General features: G+C 39.8%; 1 protein-coding gene across 4 annotated transcripts in view; it reads right to left on the reverse strand.

The window, feature by feature from the left end:
* The window catches only part of cpne5b (copine Vb), a 277781-nt gene that overhangs the window by 145752 nt on the left and 107446 nt on the right, over positions 1-24583 (reverse strand). Inside the window, exons 4-7 of one of the 4 annotated variants that reach the window (XM_062986428.1) lie at positions 22648-22751; positions 21383-21422; positions 16082-16096; positions 15872-15948 (exon numbers count right to left, since the gene is read on the reverse strand). In XM_062986428.1, the coding sequence (XP_062842498.1) occupies positions 15872-15948; positions 16082-16096; positions 21383-21422; positions 22648-22751 (236 nt within the window). Of the gene's footprint in view, positions 1-15871; positions 15966-16081; positions 16097-18218; positions 18222-21381; positions 21423-22647; positions 22752-24583 lie in introns of all 4 variants that reach the window. The other 3 variants (XM_062986429.1, XM_062986426.1, XM_062986427.1) reach the window with 3 other exon arrangements.

The raw sequence follows: 24583 nt of genomic DNA on the forward strand, positions 1-24583 counted from the left end.
GGCTAGAAGTGGTATTCAAGAATTGCGGCCAAATAGCCGTACCTTCAAAACATGGAAACAAGGCTAAGCGACTTAACTATGCACAGAAACATAGGAACCATGGTGCAGAAACAATGCCAGCAGGTGCTCTGGAGTGACAACAAAAGGCAGTTTGTTTGCCGTAGGGCTGGACAGCAGTAAAATAATGATTGTCTGCAGGCAACCTTAAAGCATGGGGGAGATTCCTTGCAAATTTATCCTTTGTTCATTTCCTTTGCATTTTGCTAGGTGACAAAAATAAATTATTAACACTTCTACTTTTAAAAGTATTCTTACTTTGCAGCATTTTTCCACACCTGCCTAAAACTTTTGCACATGCTATAGTTGTACATGACAACCAATTTTTCCAACAAATGTTTACAATGATTTCATTTATATTTAACTATATTAACTATTAATTATATAATTGAGTTTGTTTGATATCATGTAAAAAATCTAAAGAATCAGCCAAGATATCAGCCAAAAATCGTGGACATCCACAAGCCTGGCATGTCCTTGGGAGCAATTTCCAAATGCCTGAAGGTAAAACATTCTGTTCAGTAGAAAATATGCAAGTTCAAAAACCAAGGGACCACACAGCCATCATACAGTTCAGAAAAGAGACATGTTCTTTCTCCTAGAGATTAATATGTTTTGGTAAGAAAAATACAAATCGATCGATGAACAACAGCAAATGACCTTGTTTTCAATCACATATAACATTTAAAGGCAGAACTAAAAAAAACTCTGCAAGCAAGAAGGCCATAGACCTAAGACCTAAGAGAGGAAACGTGTACTGGGATTAAATGTCAGGAATTGTGAAAAATGAGTTTAAATAGATGTGGCTATGGTGTATGTAAATTTTTTATTTTAACTGTGTATGCATATACATGGGCGGCATGGTGGCTTAGTGGGTAGCACTGTCGCCTCACAGCAAGAAGGTCCTGGGTTTGATCCCCAGGTGGCGCGGTCCGGGTCCTTTCTGTGCGGAGTTTGCATGTTCTCCCCGTGTCCGAGTGGGTTTCCTCCGGGTGCTCCGGTTTCCTCCCACAGTCCAAAAACATGCCACCAGGCTTATTGGAAACACTGAATTGTCCTATAGATACCTAGCCGCTAGATGCACAAAGCAGTGCATTGTAGTGCCGGTCTCAAGCCCGGATAAAATAGGGAGGGTTGTGTCAGGAAGGGCATCCGGCGTAAAAATTTTGCCAAATCAATGCGGATCATGATCCGCCGAGAGCCAACCCCGCAACCGAACGGGACAAAGACCGAGGAAGAAGAAGAACTGTGTATGCATATACAGTGTATCACAAAAGTGAGTACACCCCTCACATTTCTGCAGATATTTAAGTATATCTTTTCATGGGACAACACTGACAAAATGACACTTTGACACAATGAAAAGTAGTCTGTGTGCAGCTTATATAAAAGTGTAAATTTATTCTTCCCTCAAAATAACTCAATATACAGCCATTAATGTCTAAACCACCAGCAACAAAACTACACCCCTAAATGTCCAAATTGAGCACTGCTTGTCATTTTCCCTCCAAAATGTCATGTGACTCGTTAGTGTTACTAGGTCTCAGGTGTGCATAGGGAGCAGGTGTGTTCAATTTAGTAGTACAGCTCTCACACTCTCTCATACTGGTCACTGAAAGTTCCAACATGGCACCTCATGGCAAAGAACTCTCTGAGGATCTTAAAAGACGAATTGTTGCGCTACATGAAGATGGCCAAGGCTACAAGAAGATTGCCAACACCCTGAAACTGAGATGCAGCACAGTGGCCAAGATCATCCAGCGTTTTAAAAGAGCAGGGTCCACTCAGAACAGACCTCGTGTTGGTCGTCCAAAGAAGCTGAGTGCACGTGCTCAGCGTCACATCCAACTGCTGTCTTTGAAAGATAGGCGCAGGAGTGCTGTCAGCATTGCTGCAGAGATTGAAAAGGTGGGGGGTCAGCCTGTCAGTGCTCAGACCATACGCCGCACACTACATCAAATTGGTCTGCATGGCTGTCACCCCAGAAGGAAGCCTCTTCTGAAGTCTCTACACAAGAAAGCCTGCAAACAGTTTGCTGAAGACATGTCAACAAAGGACATGGATTACTGGAACCATGTCCTATGGTCTGATGAGACCAAGATTAATTTGTTTGGTTCAGATGGTCTCAAGCATGTGTGGCGGCAATCAGGTGAGGAGTACAAAGATAAGTGTGTCATGCCTACAGTCAAGCATGGTGGTGGGAATGCCATGGTCTGGGGCTGCATGAGTGCAGCAGGTGTTGGGGAGTTACATTTCATTGAGGGACACATTAACTCCAATATGTACTGTGAAATACTGAAGCAGAGCATGATCCCCTCCCTCCGGAAACTGGGTCGCAGGGCAGTGTTCCAGCATGATAATGACCCCAAACACACCTCTAAGACGACCACTGCTTTATTGAAGAGGCTGAGGGTAAAGGTGATGGACTGGCCAAGCATGTCTCCAGACCTAAACCCAATAGAACATCTTTGGGGCATCCTCAAGCGGAAGGTGGAGGAGCGCAAAGTCTCGAAAATCCGCCAGCTCCGTGATGTCGTCATGGAAAAGCATTCCAGTGGCAACCTGTGAAGCTCTGGTAAACTCCATGCCCAGGAGAATTAAGGCAGTTCTGGGAAATAATGGTGGACACACAAAATATTGACACTTCAGGAACTTTCACTAAGGGGTGTACTCACTTTTGTTGCCGGTGGTTTAGACATTAATGGCTGTATATTGAGTTATTTTGAGGGAAGAATAAATTTACACTGTTATATAAGCTGCACACAGACTACTTTTCATTGTGTCAAAGTGTCATTTTGTCAGTGTTGTCCCATGAAAAGATATACTTAAATATCTGCAGAAATGTGAGGGGTGTACTCACTTTTGTGATACACTGTACATATATATTTAGGGGGTAGAGTAAGTCTGTAAAGGACCAAAAAATCAACCAGTCAATGACGTATTTCAGCGTACCAGTGGACCCAACCCATGCCATAAGAACACACCTCACAACAGTATGAGACCACCACCAGCCTTCACAGTGCCTTGTTGACAAGTGGGGTCCATGGCCTTATGGGGTCTGCGTCACACACAAACCCTACCATCAGCCCCAAACAGTTGGAACTGTGACTCATCAGATTGTGCCACATGTTGCCAGTCTTCTAGGGCCCAGATAGCAATCTCACAAGCCCAGGTGAGGCATTATGTCCAGTGTTATTGTGTTAACAGAGGCACTCAGGTGCTTCTTCTACTCCCATATCTCATGGAAGCTAAAGAACACTGCTCTACACCATGAACATGCTTGGTGTTCATGGCCACTTTTTAGGGCACCATACTAGCAGCACATGGGAAATTTTGGTCAATCTTAAAATGATTGCAGCACATTATTGCAACAGATATGTCAGCTGCACATTTATGCTGACAACTGGAGAGGCTAAAGTACACTGAGCTCATTTTCATGTTTATTAAACCAGTTTGAGATAACTTGGACTTTGTGACACGGCTTAGATTGTTTGCAAAGATTGCATGTCTTTATGCCTTCTTTTATGAAAAATGAGAACTGTTTAAATTATTTTTATTTATAATATGATATGGTCTTCTCCCTTCAGAGATCCACGTTTTCTTGAAGAACATTTCAAGTGCTAGCAATTTGCCGAAAGATGGTTAAGAGAAATGAAAAGCCATTCCAGAACATTATAGAATAAATCAATCATTGGAAAATGTTAGCTAATACTACTGGTAGTCTCATTAAAGCCTTTAGATTATTTTTCATAAACAGAGACTAAGGGTGCAGTGTAAAAAAATCAGATTTTATTGACTTTTTAAAATATTGTGTTTATTACCATACTTAAATAGTCACACTTGTTCTTAACTTATATACACAAGCCCTTTAGGCTGTTTACAACTCAGAGAGGCTCATGTCTTTTCTTACTAGTCTTTTTAATTACAAACCCGGATCAGAGCATCATCATTAATGCACCCATCAATTTCCAGTGGACTAAAGGCAACACAAATAAAAAAAAATGAGTGAAGATAGGCAGAGGAAATAGAAAGTCAAGTGGAAGTCAAGCAGCAATGAGGTACTGCTTTTAGACATTGAAGACAGAAGAGGAACCCATAAGTAAAAGGTATTTTAGATATTGTTTTGATGTTTTAGGGAAAACAGCAGCTGAACACCACTTTGATGGAAAAAAATGCAGCTCATTGTTTCTACACACACTGTCCATTTTATCAGCTCCACTGACCATGTAGAAGCACTTTGAAGTTCTACAATTACTGACTGTAATCCATGTTTCTCTGCATGCTTTGTTAGCCCCTTTTCATGCTGTTCTTCAATGGTCAGGACCCCCACAGGACCACCACAGAGCAGGTATTATTTAGGTGGTGGATCATTGCACTGCCGTGACAATGACATGGTGGTGGTGTGTCAGTGTGTGTTGTGCTGGTATGAGTGGATCAGACACAGCAGCACTGCTGGAGTTTTTAAAAACCGTGTCCACTCACTGTCCACTTTATTAGACACTCCTACCTGTGGGGTCCTGACCATTGAAGAACAGAGTAAAAGGAGGTTAAAAAAAGTATGTAGAGAAACAGATGGACTACAGATAGTAATTGTAGAACTACAAAGTGATTTATATGGTAAGTGGAGCTGATAAAATGGACAGTGAGTGTAGAAACAAGGTGGTAGTTTTATTGTTATGGATGATCGGTGTATATTAAAAGTACAATGCTCAAAAAATTAAGGGAACATGTAACTCACACATCGGATTCCAAGGAACAAAGGAGTTGAAAATCTATGCTTGTACAAATTGTGTAATTTGTTAAGAACAAAATGACATAACAATGGTGAATGGAAACCAAAATCATCAACCCACTGAGGCCTGGATTTAAAATCACATTAAAAAAAATCAGTAAATAAAAAATAATATGATGTGACTCAGTAGTATGTATAGCCCCCACATGTCTGTATCCACTACAGACAACATCTGATTTGCTCCTGATTAGATGGTGGATGGTGTCCTGGGGATCTCTTATTAGACCTGGATCAGGGCATCAGTAAGCTCCTGGACAGTCTGTAGTGCTACTTGGAGATGTCGGACACACTGATACATAACGTCCTAGAGGTTTTCAGTTAGATTCAGGTCTGGGGAACATGAGGGCAAGTCAACAGGATCAATGCCTTTGTTAGCCAGAAATTGCCTACACACTCTGGTCACATGAGGCTGGACACTGTCCTGCACCAGGAGGAAACCAGGGCCCATTGCAGCAGCACGTCTGACTGTGGCTCTGAAGATTTCCTCTTGGTAACTAACAGCAGTCACACATGGAGGTTTGTGTGACCGTTTAAGGATATGCCTCCCCAGACCATCACTGATCCACCAGCAAACCGGTCATGCTGAATAAACAGGCATCATAACGTTCACCACACCGTCTCCAGACTCATAACTTGGTCATATACTGTGATGATTTAGTCTTTTCTTATGTTTTATTTCAAGCAGTGTAATAATAACTGCTCTTTTTTAAATTGTCACACACAGTAGTACCTGTATACCTTACATGTGCATCCCTTTCAAATTATTTTAATTAACTACTGAGTGCAGCAGTTGCAAGATGTAGTGGTAAAATCAATTAGGGCAGATAAAAAGTGAAGTACAAGAAGACAGACTAGTCTGATATGTTAAGTACAGAGTATGTTGTTTGTGTGTGTGTGTGATAATATATACCAAGATACAGGGGTTGGACAATGAAACTGAAACACCTGGTTTTAGACCACAATAATTTATTAGTATGGTGTAGGGCAGGGGTATTCAACTAAAATTTAAAGGGGTCCAGTTAGAGAAAATTTCTTGAAGCAAAGGTCCGGAATGTTTAACTATACTGTATATATATATATATACTGTATATACAGTGTATCACAAAAGTGAGTACACCCCTCACATTTCTGCAGATATTTAAGTATATCTTTTCATGGGACAACACTGACAAAATGACACTTTGACACAATGAAAAGTAGTCTGTGTGCAGCTTATATAACAGTGTACATTTATTCTTCCCTCAAAATAACTCAATATACAGCCATTAATGTCTAAACCACCGGCAACAAAAGTGAGTACACCCCTAAGAGACTACACCCCTAAATGTCCAAATTGAGCACTGCTTGTCATTTTCCCTCCAAAATGTCATGTGATTTGTTAGTGTTACTAGGTCTCAGGTGTGCATAGGGAGCAGGTGTGTTCAATTTAGTAGTACAGCTCTCACACTCTCTCATACTGGTCACTGAAAGCTCCAACATGGCACCTCATGGCAAAGAACTCTCTGAGGATCTTAAAAGACGAATTGTTGAGCTACATGAAGATGGCCAAGGCTACAAGAAGATTGCCAACACCCTGAAACTGAGCTGCAGCACAGTGGCCAAGATCATCCAGCATTTTAAAAGAGCAGGGTCCACTCAGAACAGACCTCGCGTTGGTCGTCCAAAGAAGCTGAGTGCACGTGCTCAGCGTCACATCCAACTGCTGTCTTTGAAAGATAGGCGCAGGAGTGCTGTCAGCATTGCTGTAGAGATTGAAAAGGTGGGGGGTCAGCCGGTCAGTGCTCAGACCATACGCCGCACACTACATCAAATTGGTCTACATGGCTGAATAATTTTACAAGAATAATTTTACACTGTTATATAAGCTGCACACAGAGTACTTTTCATTGTGTCAAAGTGTCATTTTGTCAGTGTTGTCCCATGAAAAGATATACTTAAATATCTGCAGAAATGTGAGGGGTGTACTCACTTTTGTGATACACTGTATATACAGTGTATCACAAAAGTGAGTACACCCCTCACATTTCTGCAAATATTTCATTATATCTTTTCATGGGACAACACTATAGACATGAAACTTGGATATAACTTAGAGTAGTCAGTGTACAGCTTGTATAGCAGTGTAGATTTACTGTCTTCTGAAAATAACTCAACACACAGCCATTAATGTCTAAATGGCTGGCAACATAAGTGAGTACACCCCACAGTGAACATGTCCAAATTGTGCCCAAATGTGTCGTTGTCCCTCATGTGTCAAGGTCCCAGGTGTAAATGGGGAGCAGGGCTGTTAAATTTGGTGTTTTGGGTACAATTCTCTCATACTGGCCACTGGATATTCAACATGGCACCTCATGGCAAAGAACTCTCTGAGGATGTGAGAAATAGAATTGTTGCTCTCCACAAAGATGGCCTGGGCTATAAGAAGATTGCTAACACCCTGAAACTGAGCTACAGCATGGTGGCCAAAGTCATACAGCGGTTTTCCAGGACAGGTTCCACTCGGAACAGGCTTCGCCATGGTCGACCAAAGAAGTTGAGTCCACGTGTTCGGCGTCATATCCAGAGGTTGGCTTTAAAAAATAGACACATGAGTGCTGCCAGCATTGCTGCAGAGGTTGAAGACGTGGGAGGTCAGCCTGTCAGTGCTCAAACCATACGCCGCACACTGCATCAACTCGGTCTGCATGGTCGTCATCCCAGAATGAAGCTGACGCACAAGAAAGCCCGCAAACAGTTTGCTGAAGACAAGCAGTCCAAGAACATGGATTACTGGAATGCCCTGTGGTCTGACGAGACCAAGATAAACTTGTTTGGCTCAGATGGTGTCCAGCATGTGTGGCGGCGCCCTGGTGAGAAGTACCAAGACAACTGTATCTTGCCTACAGTCAAGCATGGTGGTGGTAGCATCATGGTCTTGGGCTGCATGAGTGTTGCTGGCACTGGGGAGCTGCAGTTCATTGAGGGAAACATGAATTCCAACATGTACTGTGACATTCTGAAACAGAGCATGATCCCCTCCCTTCGAAAACTGAGCCTCATGGCAGTTTTCCAACAGGATAACGACCCCAAACACAACCTCCAAGATGACAACTGCCTTGCTGAGGAAGCTGAAGGTAAAGGTGATGGACTAAACCCAATTGAGCACCTGTGACGCATCCTCAAGTGGAAGGTGGAGGAGTTCAAGGTGTCTAACATCCACCAGCTCCATGATGTCATCATGGAGGAGTGGAAGAGAATTCCAGTAGCAACCAGTGCAGCTCTGGTGAATTCCATGCCCAGGAGGGTTAAGACAGTGCTGGATGATAATGGTGGTCACACAAAATATTGACACTTTGGGCACAATTTGGACATGTTCACTGTGGGGTGTACTCACTTATGTTGCCAGCCATTTAGACATTAATGGCTGTGTGTTGAGTTATTTTCAGAAGACAGTAAATCTACACTGCTATACAAGTTGTACACTGACTACTCTAACTTATATCCAAGTTTTATTTCTATAGTGTTGTCCCATGAAAAGATATAATGAAATATTTGCAGAAATGTGAGGGGTGTACTCACTTTTGTGATACACTGTATATATATATATATATAATGTAAATATATTGATATTTACATTTACATTTTCAGCATTTAGCAGACGCTTTTATCCAAAGCGACTTACACAATGAGCGGAACACAATGAGCAATTGAGTGTTAAGGGCCTTGCTCAGGGACTCAACAGTGGCAACTTGGTGGTGGCGGGGCTTGAACCGGCAACCTTCTGTTTATTAGTCCAGTACCTTAACCACTATAACATATATACAATATAGTATAATGTAGCGTAGTAGTTGTATCAACATCTGCATGTTATCAATAACTGTCAAATCAAATGTCTGTTTATTTATTAGGATTTTAACGTCATGTTTTACACTTTGGTTACATTTATGACAGAAACGTTAGTTACTCATTACACAAGATTCATCAGGTCACAAGGTTATATCGAACACAGTCATGGACAATTTAGTATCTCCAATACACCTCACTTGCATGTTTTTGGACTGTGGGAGGAAACCGGAGCACCGAAGGAAACCCATGCGGACACGGGGAGAACATGCACACACAGAGAGGACCCGGACCGCACCACCTTATCAAACCTTTCTCTTATCAAATTAAGATAAAATAAAAATAAATTGTGCTCCAGTGGGAAGTAAGAACAGAAATGAGTCTCTCCATCACGGATTAAATGCTGTAATTTCGCTGTACACGTTTCTTTTTTGGAGAGCGCCATTTGTCTCCTGTCTCACTCGTCTTTTTCTCAACTTTCTCCTGCACAGTTGTCTGTATCTCTCCCTTCGTTTTTTCTACATTCGCTATCTTTCTTTTTCTTTCCACCGTCTTTCCACATGTAACTCGCCTCTAACTCTCTCAACTGTCTGCACTGCAGTCGCAGTGTTTACCGGCTGGAATGCACAGACTTGATTGGCTGAGTGGTGTCACGTGATTGGTTCTCATCCACTAAACCGCTACCGTAAAGACTACAAAAGCTGCGCCGGTTAAAATAGAAGCGCTCCGTCAGGTTTCAAATCCTAACTTTCTGTTTTGGCTATAGGTCCGGGTCCGTATGGGACAGCTTCTGGGTCCGGACCCGGACCGCGGTCCGCCTGTTAGTGACCTCTGGTGTAGGGCCTCCTTTTGCGGCCAATACAGCGTCAATTCGTCTTGGAAATGACATATACAAGTCCTGCACAGTGGTCAGAGGGATTTTAAGCCATTCTTCTTGCAGGATAGTGGCCAGGTCACTACGTGATGCTGGTGGAGGAAAACGTTTCCTGACTCTCTTCTCCAAAACACCCCAAAGTGGCTCAATAATATTTAGATCTGGTGACTGTGCAGGCCATGGGAGATGTTCAACTTCACTTTCATGTTCATCAAACCAATCTTTCACCAGTCTTGCTGTGTGTATTGGTGCATTGTCATCCTGATACACGGCACCGCCTTCAGGATACAATGTTTGAATCATTGGATGCACATGGTCCTCCAGAATGGTTCGGTAGTCCTTGGCAGTGACGCGCCCATCTAGCACAAGTATTGGGCCAAGGGAATGCCATGATATGGCAGCCCAAACCATCACTGATCCACCCCCATGCTTCACTCTGGGCATGCAACAGTCTGGGTGGTACGCTTCTTTGGGGCTTCTCCACACCGTAACTCTCCCGGATGTGGGGAAAACAGTAAAGGTGGACTCATCAGAGAACAATACATGTTTCACATTGTCCACAGCCCAAGATTTGCGCTCCTTGCACCATTGAAACCGACGTTTGGCATTGGCACGAGTGACCAAAGGTTTGGCTATAGCAGCCCGGCCGTGTATATTGACCCTGTGGAGCTCCCGACTGACAGTTCTGGTGGAAACAGGAGAGTTGAGGTGCACATTTAATTCTGCCGTGATTTGGGCAGCCGTGGTTTTATGTTTTTTGGATACAATCTGGGTTAGCACCCGAACATCCCTTTCAGACAGCTTCCTCTTGCGTCCACAGTTAATCCTGTTGGATGTGGTTTGTCCTTCTTGGTGGTATGCTGACATTACCCTGGATACCGTGGCTCTTGATACATCACAAAGACTTGCTGTCTTGGTCACAGATGCGCCAGCAAGACATGCACCAACAATTTGTCCTCTTTTGAACTCTGGTATGTCACCCATAATGTTGTGTGCATTGCAATATTTTGAGCAAAACTGTGCTCTTACCCTGCTAATTGAATCTTCACACTCTGCTCTTACTGGTGCAATGTGCAATTAATGAAGATTGGCCACCAGACTGGTCCAATTTAGCCATGAAACCTCCCACACTAAAATGACAGGTGTTTCAGTTTCATTGTCCAACCCCTGTAGATTAGAAGTGTAGTACAAAGGTAGTGAGTGTTGGCAGCACTGGGGGACTGTTTATGTAGTGTTTAGCTCCAGGTTGTTGTGGCTGCTCCAGAGGACAGCATACAGTGAGAAGAGCAGTGGCAAGAGTACACAACCCGGTGGGGCAACTGTACTGATGGTCTGGTCTTTATGTCCAACATGTATAACATCCTAGTGAAAAATGTACTAAATAACTAAATCAAACTGGTAAACCAATTTAGCTTTTTTAACACTGCAATAATAATATTCTATGAAAGGATTTTTGGACAACAAATGTACTGATTATGTTTAATAAAATTCAAACCTAGCATTTTATGACTGGAACATTATACTAACAGTAAAACATGGCAGTGATGGTGTAATTGTGTGAGGTGCTTAACTGCATTAGTTTTCCCTTTAATGAGAGAGGGATACAATCCAGTCTGTTTTAGAACATGTACAAAAAAAGCCAAGGTGTCAGCAGAAGCATGATTCAAAATGCAACTAAGTGTATTTTAAATGCTAAAAACAAACTGAAATAAACTTTTAAACACCTGTTCAGCACAAGTCTGAAAAAAAAAAAAAAAAATGAAAGAAATAAAAAGTCAGAAAACTAGAAACAGACAGATATGTGGATAGAGAGGAAGAGTACTTAATATGTACATAAATAAACATATACAAAAATCATATAGGAATAATTATACAGCTGAACAAAATGCTATGGGCATTTAAATAACTGCTCTTTACAACCTTTGTTGGCAGAAAAGCATCTTAAAACAAACATGTTATAACAAACTCCAATTTTTAGAATGCACTTTCTAAAATCCCACCTGTGGCAGCATGCTCACAGCACTCCATGTCACCTGAATACCAACACTTGCAACTTGTTTCCCATTTGATCTAGATGCTATAGATATAGCCCAGTGTCTTCAGCGTCCTCACACAGCATTGCACTGTACATGCGTTACAGTCTCTTGCTTCAATTCCTAGTATATTCATAAATTATTTCTTTGTTCTGGTTTAGATTTCACCTCTCCACATAAACACAGCCAAGTTTACCACTGCAACTTCAAAATGCCTTTCATTATCTCCCAACTCAAAAATGAATGGTGAATGGGCCACTGCAGTATAAGAACAACAGGAAGAGAATACTGTCCTATTAGCTGTTTGTGGCATTATCAAAAACTTGTTTGAAGAGTATAGGCCACAGACATGGCCAGCAGAATGGACCTGTAAAATGCAAAAGATGTTATGCCTATATACTGAGGATTCTGGACACTTAAGTGCCAAATGCCACAGAAGATCTCAGTTGGTAAGTCACATAGAATAGAATAGAATAGAATAGAATAGAATAGAATAGAATAGAATAGAATAGAATAGAATAGAATAGAATAGAATAGAATAGAATAGAATAGAATAGAATAGAATAGAATAGAATAGAATAGAAACTTTGTCACTGTACACAGTACAACGAAATACTGTGCAGTACTTCTCAACATAAATGAATAGTAGGCCATTTAGGAGTCCAACTTCAAACACTCCACTCATGGGTCTCCACTGGCAAAAACAGTGTGACCCGAACATTGTCTGGTAAAATAGAAAAATCACAAGGATCAACTGCTAGGACCAATGTCTGCACTCCCAGGTGGCTCCACCATTATCAAAAATTCCAAAAACACAGGTAATGACCACATATCTAAGGTATACCACCATCTCACAGAGGTCTTCAGATAATACATAATCATCTATCCCCCACCATACAGACCACTGACCTCTAGCCAGGGGCCACTCTTCCCAGGACCTGGACTAATCCGCTATCTGTCAAAGAACACACAACCTACAACAATATATTCAGGAGGCCCTAAGGTAGGTATTCATTTAACCCTCAACAACTCCTATTTCCTGCTGGATTTTTAATTGTAGAAAAGAGGAATGACAGTCTATGGCAGTGCATAGACTACCCTGGCCTTAATCAGATAACCAGTAAATTCCATTACCCCCTTCCCTTAGTGACAGCCACACTAGAACAATTGTTTGGAGCCTCAGGTGGAGTTTTCAATAAACTCGACCTGAAAAATGCATACAATGTTATACGTAACCAGGAGGAAGACAAATAAAAGGCTGCCTTCTCAACCCCCATGGGACACTATGAGTATCTTGTTATGACCTATTGTTTGCTTGGTGACCCTGCCGTATTTATGTCTTTCACCAACATGGTCCTCTATGACATGTTCCACAAGCTTGTGGTGGCTTACACAGATGACATGTTGGTGTATTCCCACAACCTTGCGGAACAGGTAGGTCATGTGAATTATTGAAATGACTATTGGAACACACTCTATGTGTCACTATATGACAGAACTATATATTAAAGTGTAAACCATCTCTTTTGTATATATACTGTATTTCCAGTCTCCTGAATGGGTGCACATGGAGGAACAGACTGGCCTCAACCTTTTGGAGCTTCAACATTTCTTGGGCTTAACCAACTACTACTGGAGGTTCATAAAGATCATAAAGGAGGTTATTTGACTTCCTGTCATCTGATATACCTAATAAAGCATTTACAGCAGCCATAATTTACTAGCCTAATCTATCACTACTCTTTGTCATAATGGTGGGTGACTCAGATGGTAAAAAGGAAGTACTTTCACAAAAACAAGGTAAATAAGGCCTAAGAAAAACTATATCCAGTACAAAGGAATTATGACATGCGGAATTGGGAACTTCTTGCTATTTAGCTTGCCCTAGATGAGTGGCATTGCTTGGAAAAGCGTTGTTATGACCTATTGTTTGCTTGGTGACCCTGCCGTATTTATGTCTTTCACCAACATGGTCCTCTATGACATGTTCCACAAGCTTGTGGTGGCTTACACAGATGACATGTTTGCGTATTCTTACAACCTTGCGGAACAGGTAGGTCATGTGAATTATTGAAATGACTACTGGAACACACTCTATGTGTTAATGTGTCACTATATGCCAAAACTATATGTTAAAGTTTAAACCATCTCTTCTGTATATATACTGTATTTCCTGTCTCCTGAATGGGTGCACATGGAGGAACAGACTGGCCTCAACCTTTTGGAGCTTCAACATTTCTTGGGCTTAGCCAACTACTACTGGAGGTTTATTCAAAACTTTTGCAGACACCTCTAACCTCCGTCATAAAGGAGGTTATTTGACTTCCTGTCATCTGACATACCTAATAAAGCACTTACAGCAGCCATAATTTACTAGCCTAATCTATCACTTCTCTTTGTCATAATGGTGGGTGACTCAGATGGTAAAAAGGCCGTACTTTCACAAAAACAAGGTAAATAAGGCCTAAGAAAAACTATATCCAGTACAAAGGAATTATGACATGGGGAATTGGGAACTCCTTGCTATTTAGCTTGCCCTAGATGAGTGGCATTGCTTGGAAAAGGCTCTCCATCCATTGGTCGTCATCACAGACCATAAAAATCCAGAATACTGTATGTTAAAAATATCTCTTTGCCAGAAAATTAATTTCATTATTTCTTACAGACCAGCATACAAGAATGTTAAGGTGGATGCTCTATTACGGATCTACCATCCTACACTGATTCTTCAGTCTGCACATCCTCTGGGGCACAGATCATGCCCACATGCGTTTCTCTACACTCTTACTTCTCCAAACTCATCAAGCACAAAGTAGACAACAGATAATACTCAATAAACTCAATAATTAAATGTGTAAACAGTATGTGTTAAAAAATTTACTGAAAACAGTTTAAAACAGCAATCTAATAGCTTATTATTTAATAAAGCAAATTAATGTAATAAAACAGATTGCATGTTGGCCCAGAGTGCAAACGTCTCATATGTTTAGATGTACCTGAGTGATTATTTAATTACATATGCTAATATTTGCATCACGCAAGAGATCCTACATTTTACTACATGAGCTTGTTGGACGTCCCATTTCAAAAACAAAGGGTAATAAAATAGGGTGACCCCTATGTGATCTTTTCAGCTGAAATAACAGCAACTCTTCTGAAAAGAGGCTTCAAAGAAAGGGTATTTCCTTAATATAATTGATTTATTACACCTGTTAAAAATTGTTGTGGCTAAAACACATACATTTTATAATTAAAAGGGATTTTCCAACACTTTTGTTCATATAGTTTTTGTGGAGTGCAGTAACAATGACATGGTGGTGGTGTGTTAGTGTGTGTTGTGCTGGTATGAGTGGATCAGACACAGCAGCACTGATGGAGTTTTTAAACACCTCACTGTCACTGCTGGACTGAGAATAGTCCACCAACCAAAAATATATACAGCCAACAGAATCCTGTGGGCAGTGTCCTGTGACCACTGATGAAGGTCTAGAAGATGACCAACTCAAACAGCAGCAATAGATGAGTTATCGTCTCCGACTTTACATCTACAAGGTGGACCAATTAGGTAGGAGTGTCTAATAGAGTGGACAGTGAGTGGACACGGTATTTAAAAACTCCAGTAGTGCTGCTGTGTCTTATCCACTCATACCAGCACAACACACACTAATACACCACCGCCATGTCAGTGTCACTGCAGTGCTGAGAATGATCCACCACCCAAATAATACCTGCTCTGTGGTGGTCCTAGGAGAGTACTGACCACTGAAGAACAGTATGAAAGGGGGCTAACAAAGCATGTAGAGAAACAGATGGACTACAGTCAGTAATTGTAGAACTACAAAGTGCTTCTAAATAATAAGTGGAGCTGATGAAATGGATAGTCATTGTAGAAACAAGGAGGTGGTATTAATATTATGGCTGATCAGTGTATTTAACCAACCAGCCAGCTACCAAAAGAGAGATCCAACTATCTGTTCATCCATCCATCCACCCATTCATCCATCCACCCATAACCAATAATCCAACTGTTCGTTCATTCTTCCAACCAAAAAACAGACTATTTATCCTCTACATTAACCAACCAATGATATATTTATGCATCCATCAACTAATTAATTGTTTTTCTAAAATTTTTGTACAATCAGGTAGAAATGTTATATAAAAGTGCTGAGTCAATTAAGAACTTGATGGTAGGTTTGCTTTTCTATCATACAACTCAGGAGCACAACTTTATTATGCCAAAGGACCAAAACAGTTTTAGTTATGTTGACAATTCGTTGAAATCCTACTCACCCCAGAGTTTTTTCCAGTCGACTTGCTGGTGAGCCCACAATTTCACCCAAAGTGCAGAACATCTGGCCAAGAAAATCCTGTAAAAGCAGTGGGAAGGTGGACAAATATATGGGAAGGTGTGGTGGTAAGTGTGGATGAGATACAGAGAAAAAAACGTTCCCCACTGACTTTACCTAGCTACAATAAGAAATTAAAAGGCTTTAGACATACGTTGGACTCTGAATGCTTCCAGTAGAGAGGGCAGGCAGCCAAGTTAACAACAGAGAACAGCATGTAACAGAAAACATAAGACACAAAAACGATGGCCATACCAAGACCTGAGGACACAATCGCTGTAAAACTGATAAAATTCAAATCAGAATGAAGAAGGATGAAGTTCAAAAGTGTAGGTGAGGGCTTGAAATGCACTTAACATGCATCTGTCAAGATGGCAGTAATGAGATGCAGAGAAAACCATGCAAACAGAAAATTATCCATGTATACATTTAGCTAATCTACCACTGATTGCTACAAATGATTTATGCTTTTTTATTCCATTTTAATGTCATTTTAATTTGCTTTTAAAACAATGGTAGATTTGAGAGAGACTTATACAGTCTCACTATTATCAGTACTCTTGGGTAAAGATGGGTAAGATTTAAAAATATGCTATTTCTTATGTTAATAAGTATTAAAATTTGGTTTGTGTATCATACATACATAGTGATCATCCATGATATTTACTGTTAGTTCAATAGTATGAAAGTAAAAAAATAGCTGGGGCTGTGGTAAACCTAAAAGGAATTTAATTAATCGTTTATGCATGAACAGTGAGGAATGTAACAGGCTGCCATGGAGGTCAGCGGTGTAGCTTGGCCTTTATTTAACTGACAACAGTTCAAATAAAATAGCTTCAATGTTTTTGCTGACTAACTTGCTCACATTTTGTAAATATAAAGAAATTTAGAATTAGATGCTTGTAACACACTTAAAAAGGCAAAAACAGAGTGAAATGTTTTTATAATATTCAAATTAGACCATTCTGAAACATTCCACAATAAGCAGGTGAGTTGGTATTTAAGACCGACATATGCTGATGCAAGGCAACATGTTTTCCTAAGAGGTTTGTCATTATTTCAGCAGGATGATGCTAGGCTTAATTTTGCATGCACTACAACAGAATGGCTTCACAGACACAGAGTGCTTGTGCTTCATGATCTGTATTCTATGTAAAACATCATGAAGACAATCAGACAATGATGACCAAAGACTGTTGTATTATATAAGAATGGGCAAAAGTTACACTTGCAAAACTGCAACAATTAGTGTCCTTAGTTCCCAATCGATAAAAAAGTGTAATGATGTCCCAACTGTTTGTCAGTGAGTGCAGGCATCAGATTCTAAATTTGTAATTGTATTTACAAAATACAGTGAAGCTGGTCAGTGAAAACGCTGAACATTTTTTTATTGTGCTTTTTGATTTGAATACAGGCTCAAAAAAATTAACAAATCAATTATAATATTTAAGTAAAGACATAAATTATATTTAATAGGCATTTTACCCATCTTAACTGAGTTGACTATTATTTGATCTTTATTCATTATAACAGAACCATATATATATATATATATATATATATATATATATATATATATATATATATATATCAGAATCAGAATCAGAATCAGATTTATTGGCCAGGTATGTGGATACACACAAGGAATTTGTGTATATATATATATATATATATATATATATATATATATATATATTAGAGTCACACACTCTAATATTTCGTTGGACTGCCTTTAGCTTTGATTACGGCACGCATTCGCTGTGGCAACGATTCCACAAGCTTTTGCAATGTCACAACATTTATTTCTGTCCAGAGTTGCATTAATTTTTCCCCAAGATCTTGTATTGATGATGGGAGATTTGGACCATTGCGCAAAGTCTTCTCCAGCACATCCCAAAGATTCTCAATGGGGTTCAGGTCTGGACTCTGTGGTGGCCAATCCATGTGTAAAAATGATGACTCATGCTCCCTGAACCACTCTTTCACAATTTGAGCCCGATGAATCCTGGCATTGTCATCTTGGAATATGCCCGTGCCAGCAGGGAAGAAAAAATCTATTGATGGAATAACCTGGTCGTTCAGTATATTCAAGTAGTCAGCTGACCTCATTCTTTGGGCACATAACGTTGCTGAACCTAGACCTGACCAACTGCAGCAACCCCAGATCATAGCACTGCCCCCACGGTAGGCACTAGGCATGATGGGTGCATCACTTCAGCCGCCTCTCTTCTTACCCTGATGCGCCCATCACTCTGGAATAGGGTAAATCTGGACTCATCAGACCACATGACCTTCTTCCATTGCTCCAATCTTTATGCTCCCTAGCAAATTGAAGCCGTTTTTGCCAGTTAGCCTCACTGACAAAAGGTTTTCTTAAGGCTACACAGCTGTTTAGTCCCAATCCCTTGAGTTCCCTTCGCATTGTGCGTGTAGAAATGCTCTTACTTTCACTATTAAACATATCTCCGAGCGCCGATCACAATCATTCAAGATTTTTTTCCCACCACATTCCTTCCTCGAAGATGATGTTTCCCCACTGTCCTTCCACTTTTTAATAATGCGTTGGACAGTTCTAAACCCGATTTTAGTAGTTTCAGCAATCTCCTTAGATGTTTTCTCTGCATGCCAATAATTTGACCCTTCTGCAACAAGACCAATGAAAAGTAGTCTGTGTGCAGCTTATATAACAGTGTAAATTTATTCTTCCCTCAAAATAACTCAATATACAGCCATTAATGTCTAAACCACCGGCAACAAAAGTGAGTACACCCCTAAGAGACTACACCCCTAAATGTCCAAATTGAGCACTGCTTGTCATTTTCCCTCCAAAATGTCATGTGATTTGTTAGTGTTACTAGGTCTCAGGTGTGCATAGGGAGCAGGTGTGTTCAATTTAGTAGTACAGCTCTCACACTCTCTCATACTGGTCACTGAAAGTTCCAACATGGCACCTCATGGCAAAGAACTCTCTGAGGATCTTAAAAGACGAATTGTTGCGCTACATGAAGATGGCCAAGGCTACAAGAAGATTGCCAACACCCTGAAACTGAGCTGCAGCACAGTGGCCAAGATCATCCAGCGTTTTATAAGAGCAGGGTCCACTCAGAACAGACCTCGCGTTGGTCGTCCAAAGAAGCTGAGTGCACGTGCTCAGCGTCACACCCAACTGCTGTCTTTGAAAGATAGGCGCAGGAGTGCTGTCAGTATTGCTGCAGAGATTGAAAAGGTGGGGGGTCAGCCTGTCAGTGCTCGGACCATACGCCGCACACTACATCAAATTGGTCTGCATGGCTGTCACCCCAGAAGGAAGCCTCTTCTGAAGTCTCTACACAAGAAAGCCCGCAAACAGTTTGCTGAAGACATGTCAACAAAGGACATGGATTACTGGAACCATGTCCTATGGTCTGATGAGACCAAGATTAATTTGTTTGGTTCAGATGGTCTCAAGCATGTGTGGCGGCAATCAGGTGAGGAGTACAAAGATAAGTGTGTCATGCCTACAGTCAAGCATGGTGGTGGGAATGCCATGGTCTGGGGCTGCATGAGTGCAGCAGGTGTTGGGGAGTGACATTTCATTGAGGGACACATGAACTCCAATATGTACTGTGAAATACTGAAGCAGAGCATGATCCCCTCCCTCCGGAAACTGGGTCGCAGGGCAGTGTTCCAGCATGATAATGACCCCAAACACACCTCTAAGACGACCACTGCTTTATTGAAGAGGCTGAGGGTAAAGGTGATGGACTGGCCAAGCATGTCTCCAGACCTAAACCCAATAGAACATCTTTGGGGCATCCTCAAGCGGAAGGTGGAGGAGCGCAAAGTCTCGAATATCCGCCAGCTCCGTGATGTCGTCATGGAGGAGTGGAAAAGCATTCCAGTGGCAACCTGTGAAGCTCTGGTAAACTCCATGCCCAGGAGAGTTAAGGCAGTTCTGGGAAATAATGGTGGCCACACAAAATATTGACACTTAAGGAACTTTCACTAAGGGGTGTACTCACTTTTGTTGCCGGTGGTTTAGACATTAATGGCTGTATATTGAGTTATTTTGAGGGAAGAATAAATTTACACTGTTATATAAGCTGCACACAGACTACTTTTCATTGTGTCAAAGTGTCATTTTGTCAGTGTTGTCCCATGAAAAGATATACTTAAATATCTGCAGAAATGTGAGGGGTGTACTCACTTTTGTGATACACTGTATATATATATATGTATATGTATATGTATATGTATATGTATATGTATATATATATATATATATATATCCTTACAAAGGGATCCTTAAAAAGTTTCTGCACTTTTACATTTTTGTTGGAAACAGTGAGGGCAGAAGAAAGAGTAATTGGTTGTGTCTGAAAGTGCCATCTGATTTCCACCTTTTTGGACCACTTAAAGAAGCTTGTAACACATGTAAAAATGTGATGATGATGTAAAACCAGCGGTGCATCAGTGGCTATTGTTTTTGAAATTCTTAATATAGTTTTTTAAAAGTGCGGAAACTTTTTGAAGAACCCTTGTTTATATATATCCTTGCCAATTTAACAAAGATATTCTAACATAGCTTAGACAAAATTATTGGTACTCCTTAAAAGTTAAAAAATGATTGAATTATTAACATCGTATTATAGCTCACTCATACAGCTAAATTAAAATAGCAGGAAACACAGAAAGTGGTTCGAGTAGAGAAGAAATGATAAGAGAAGTAGATTAGAAAAGATGAAGCCAAGCAGGCGCAATGTACTGCTTACAAATCTCTAAAAAGTTTGAAGCTCCCATGACCATGATGGCTAATATAATATTAAGAAGTTTGAAGTCTTTTTGTTTTTGACAAAGAACCAACAATACATTTAAAACAGTTCCAGCAGAAAAATTTAAATACAAAATATATAATTAATCGTACCAATATTTTTGTCCATGCTTTTTTTGTTTGTTCGGTCATGAATCAAAAGTTAAATTTCTATTCAATTCCGTGAAAGAGTATTAATATTTTGGCCACATTTGTATATGTATTGATAAGGACAGTTCAGAAAATCTAAAGTATGTGAACACCCTTTCTAACTAGTTAATTTGGCTATATCAGTACAGTGCCAGAAGAATGGGTTTTCCTAAATAGCTCAGTTACTTTTATCCCTTGGACCTAACTGCTTTTAAATCTCCACCTTTCTGCATCTGCCCAGGTGAAATAACATATCATACTTCACCAAGTGAGGTCCTTAAAGAAAAAAAAAATCACTAATGCTCTTTTGGCTGAACAGAAACTGCAATAATGTTTTAAAATGTAGCAGAGAGTTTTCCTAGAGGAATAAAAGCTGTTATAGCAGCAATAAATGTTTAAATGATGGATGTTCACAAACTTTTTCTTATGCCCCGTATTTTCATACCAAGTACTGTATTTGAGTTATTTATAATGTTTAATATCAGGGATCCAATGGTTCAGGTCAGTTATACTCACATGTTTTGATAGGTCTGGACTTTTAGAGTCAACATCATATCTGAAATATAAAAACAAATAAAAATAGATTAAAAGATAAATAAACACCACATATACATATACTGAAAACTACATATTCTTTATCTTATTTTCATTATTTGTCTCATAAAGGATTATAGTAGTCATGAATACATCACACATATGTATTATTAAATATTTAATAAATTCATTGGCCGTGTGCTTTAATTGACATTTTAATGAAGCATGTGGTCTTTCTTCTAGCACAAAGACATCAGACAGTGCATCATGACAGAAAAGACCTCTATCTGTATATTAAAGAGTGCTAAAAGAGCACACCTTTAGTAAAATTTCAAAGCTGCTTTTAAGTCTTTTAAGTGAGCAATGAGCCAGTATCTTTATAAGAAGATAAAAATAAAATTAGAGGGCACTACGGTTAGCATCTCAGCTGAGCATCAGTATCTGTATTTTTCTGCCTGCTTACATCAACCTGCACTAAGCCTTTTTCAATTTATTTTGAATTTAAAGCAAATTTGTAGGTTGATAATATTAAAGTGATATTTACAGTCAGTGTTTAAGCTCGGAAATGACATATGAATTCTTGGACCTCAGTAACTATTTTGGTTGTTAGTAAAATGCAATCATTTCCGAGGCTAAACAAGCCTGTGTCTATTGGATAGTACAATTGTACTTCAGTCATCTGGTAAAATGTCTTGTACAAATCAACATTATTTAAAATAGCCTTAGACAAAAGGCAGAAGATATAATGACCTTAGGCAGTGTCAGGTAAAATAGTCTTAGACTAAAGTTTATAAAGTAAAAAGGCTTTTGACAAAACAAAGTCAGTGTTAGGGTGCTTAACCTAATACTTTATTGTCCATTACCTGATGCCACTTTGTTCAAGGTCAGTTTCCCAATGGTGATTTTTAAAGCCATTTTACCTGATGCTTTTATGAGGTTTTTATAAAATATTGTTTTGTCCAAGGTCATTTTGCCTGATGTTGTTTTGACTGATGTAGTTTTATGCTTTTTTAAATAATGTTATTTTGGTCAATGTTCTTGTGCCTGATTATTGATGCCCAGTGTGTGAGAGCTTTAAAAATGTTTATCCTGAGACAAAATTGTGTAATGTGATTATTGATGCTAGTTTTTCCTGAGAACTGAGGCTGAGTTGTAGGACTGTACACAGTACAAAGATCAGTCATTTGAAACAGTAGTTTCTTAGCAAGACAAACTGTACACAATACAAATAAAAATAAAAGACTTACAAGTCAAATCGAAGGTTCTGCTTTTCCTCAAAGAAGTAGTCAAGGATGAACTTTCTGACAAAGTCTGGGTTTAATGTGTTGTCAATCACCTCCGTTCTACCAAACTGAAGAAGGAATAGGGTCAGCCAGGAGGTCAAGATATTGATTACACATTCATAATACAGTAATGGAAGTAGTCAAAGAGGCAAAACAAAAAGAGAAAATAAAAATAAAACACGATATTGAAAAGTGATACAAATGGAAATCCCAGGCAACGTATTATTTCTCACAATTATTAGGCAAAATAATTTCTTATTACTTCTCCTTCACTATTCCTAAGACTCTTCTCACACTTGATTTGCTGAGAAAGACTGGCCAAGGGCAGATTACAACTCAATTTCGCTAGGCTAATTACAGCCTTGAGATCACTCAGCAAGCTGAAGAGCACCGGAGATTGATGACAATTATACCTGCTTAATTAGGGACTCTTTCACCTAATACTGGCCCTTAATTCCTGCAGAAACTCAGCATGGAGCACATGGCTCAATTATTTAGCCACACTAGAAACAAATAATTGGAATTGCTCCTACTACAGCACTAAAAATTACAGAAACCTACTTTAATCTAATGGGACTTCCTTCGCACATGGTTTTACACTATATGTTGTGTTGATCATAAATTATTCTGTTCCAGACACATATTAGATTTAGTGTCAATAAGCAATAAACCCACAATCAGACTTTGTCATTCTAAATTAGTTTAAGAAATAGCATTAGAGGTTTAAAGTTGCTGAAACAGTCCAAAGTAAATTTTCATGCAGCAGTGATTATTGAGCCTACAACAACAAATATGATTCATATTGATCCCTGACAGTAAGTCAGTTCACATTTCAGAAATATTGAAGTTCTAATGTGTCGATTACCTTCGTCCGCTTTATCTTGCAACAGGATGCGTAGATCAGCCTGTCATAATCCAAAACGGACTAGATATCCCAGGATCTGTAGCACTAATGAGCGCTAATGCACTGCACCCAATTTTGGTACTATTTAAGAGAAGACTAGAGACCAGTGCAGTGCAGAGTCCTTGACTATACTCAGTTGGTAAGGTAGTCAGCCTTGTGTGTTTCCTTGCACATTCTGGAAAGATTACAGTTCAATTTTTGCCATTCTCTGCTAGATTAAACAGTTCAGCTACTTTTGTGTATTTTTGAAAGCCATCATGTAGACACTGATTCTTTTGGCTTAATGGTTTGGCAAACCGTCTCAAAGTAGCTTTTACTCTCGTGTTGTGTTGTGTGTGATGCTCATTCACTTTTTAAATAAAAACCTGCACTCCTGTCCATTAACCTATGCATGAATACCCTTACATAATGCTGTGCCAAAACACTATTGACATCTCCATTTCAGGCTCCAGATCAAACCAGCCTGACAAGAGGCCTCTCTACTCACAGACCAATTTATCACCCTCTCAATTTGAGAAGACAACCTCCTAAGGGCTCAATCAACCATCAAATTCTTTCTGAAAGCATCCACATATATCTATGTTTAGCTGTATTTTCCTAATTGTGTGGTGGTTTCACTTTTAAACTTGTGTTATACATCTCGGGGTGCTAAGAAACGATAAGAATTAGCTTCTGCAGGAGAGTCTAAAACACATCATTAAAAAGCTTAGCGTGGCTTAATGAACTAAAAGAATGACATAAGAACACTAGACTTCTCAAAATTATTACTGGTCATAAGTTCTCTCTACTACTGAACAATACGCCATGTTAAGCTTTGTTCACGTCAAGCATTGTTCATACAGCCTGAGTCGCTTTTACCATGTCATATCAAACAGTTTGTCTCATTGCAGGCACTTTAAAAAGGTCAGCAGCAAACTGGGTCAAAATTCAATCAGGCAAAAATCTTGAGCCCAAAGCAGCAAAAGTGTGTGGTGCACATTGCTCGGGAAAACGCAG

The sequence above is a fragment of the Trichomycterus rosablanca genome, chromosome 24 (genome assembly GCF_030014385.1).
Source record: "Trichomycterus rosablanca isolate fTriRos1 chromosome 24, fTriRos1.hap1, whole genome shotgun sequence".
Classification (NCBI taxonomy): Eukaryota; Metazoa; Chordata; class Actinopteri; order Siluriformes; family Trichomycteridae; genus Trichomycterus; species Trichomycterus rosablanca.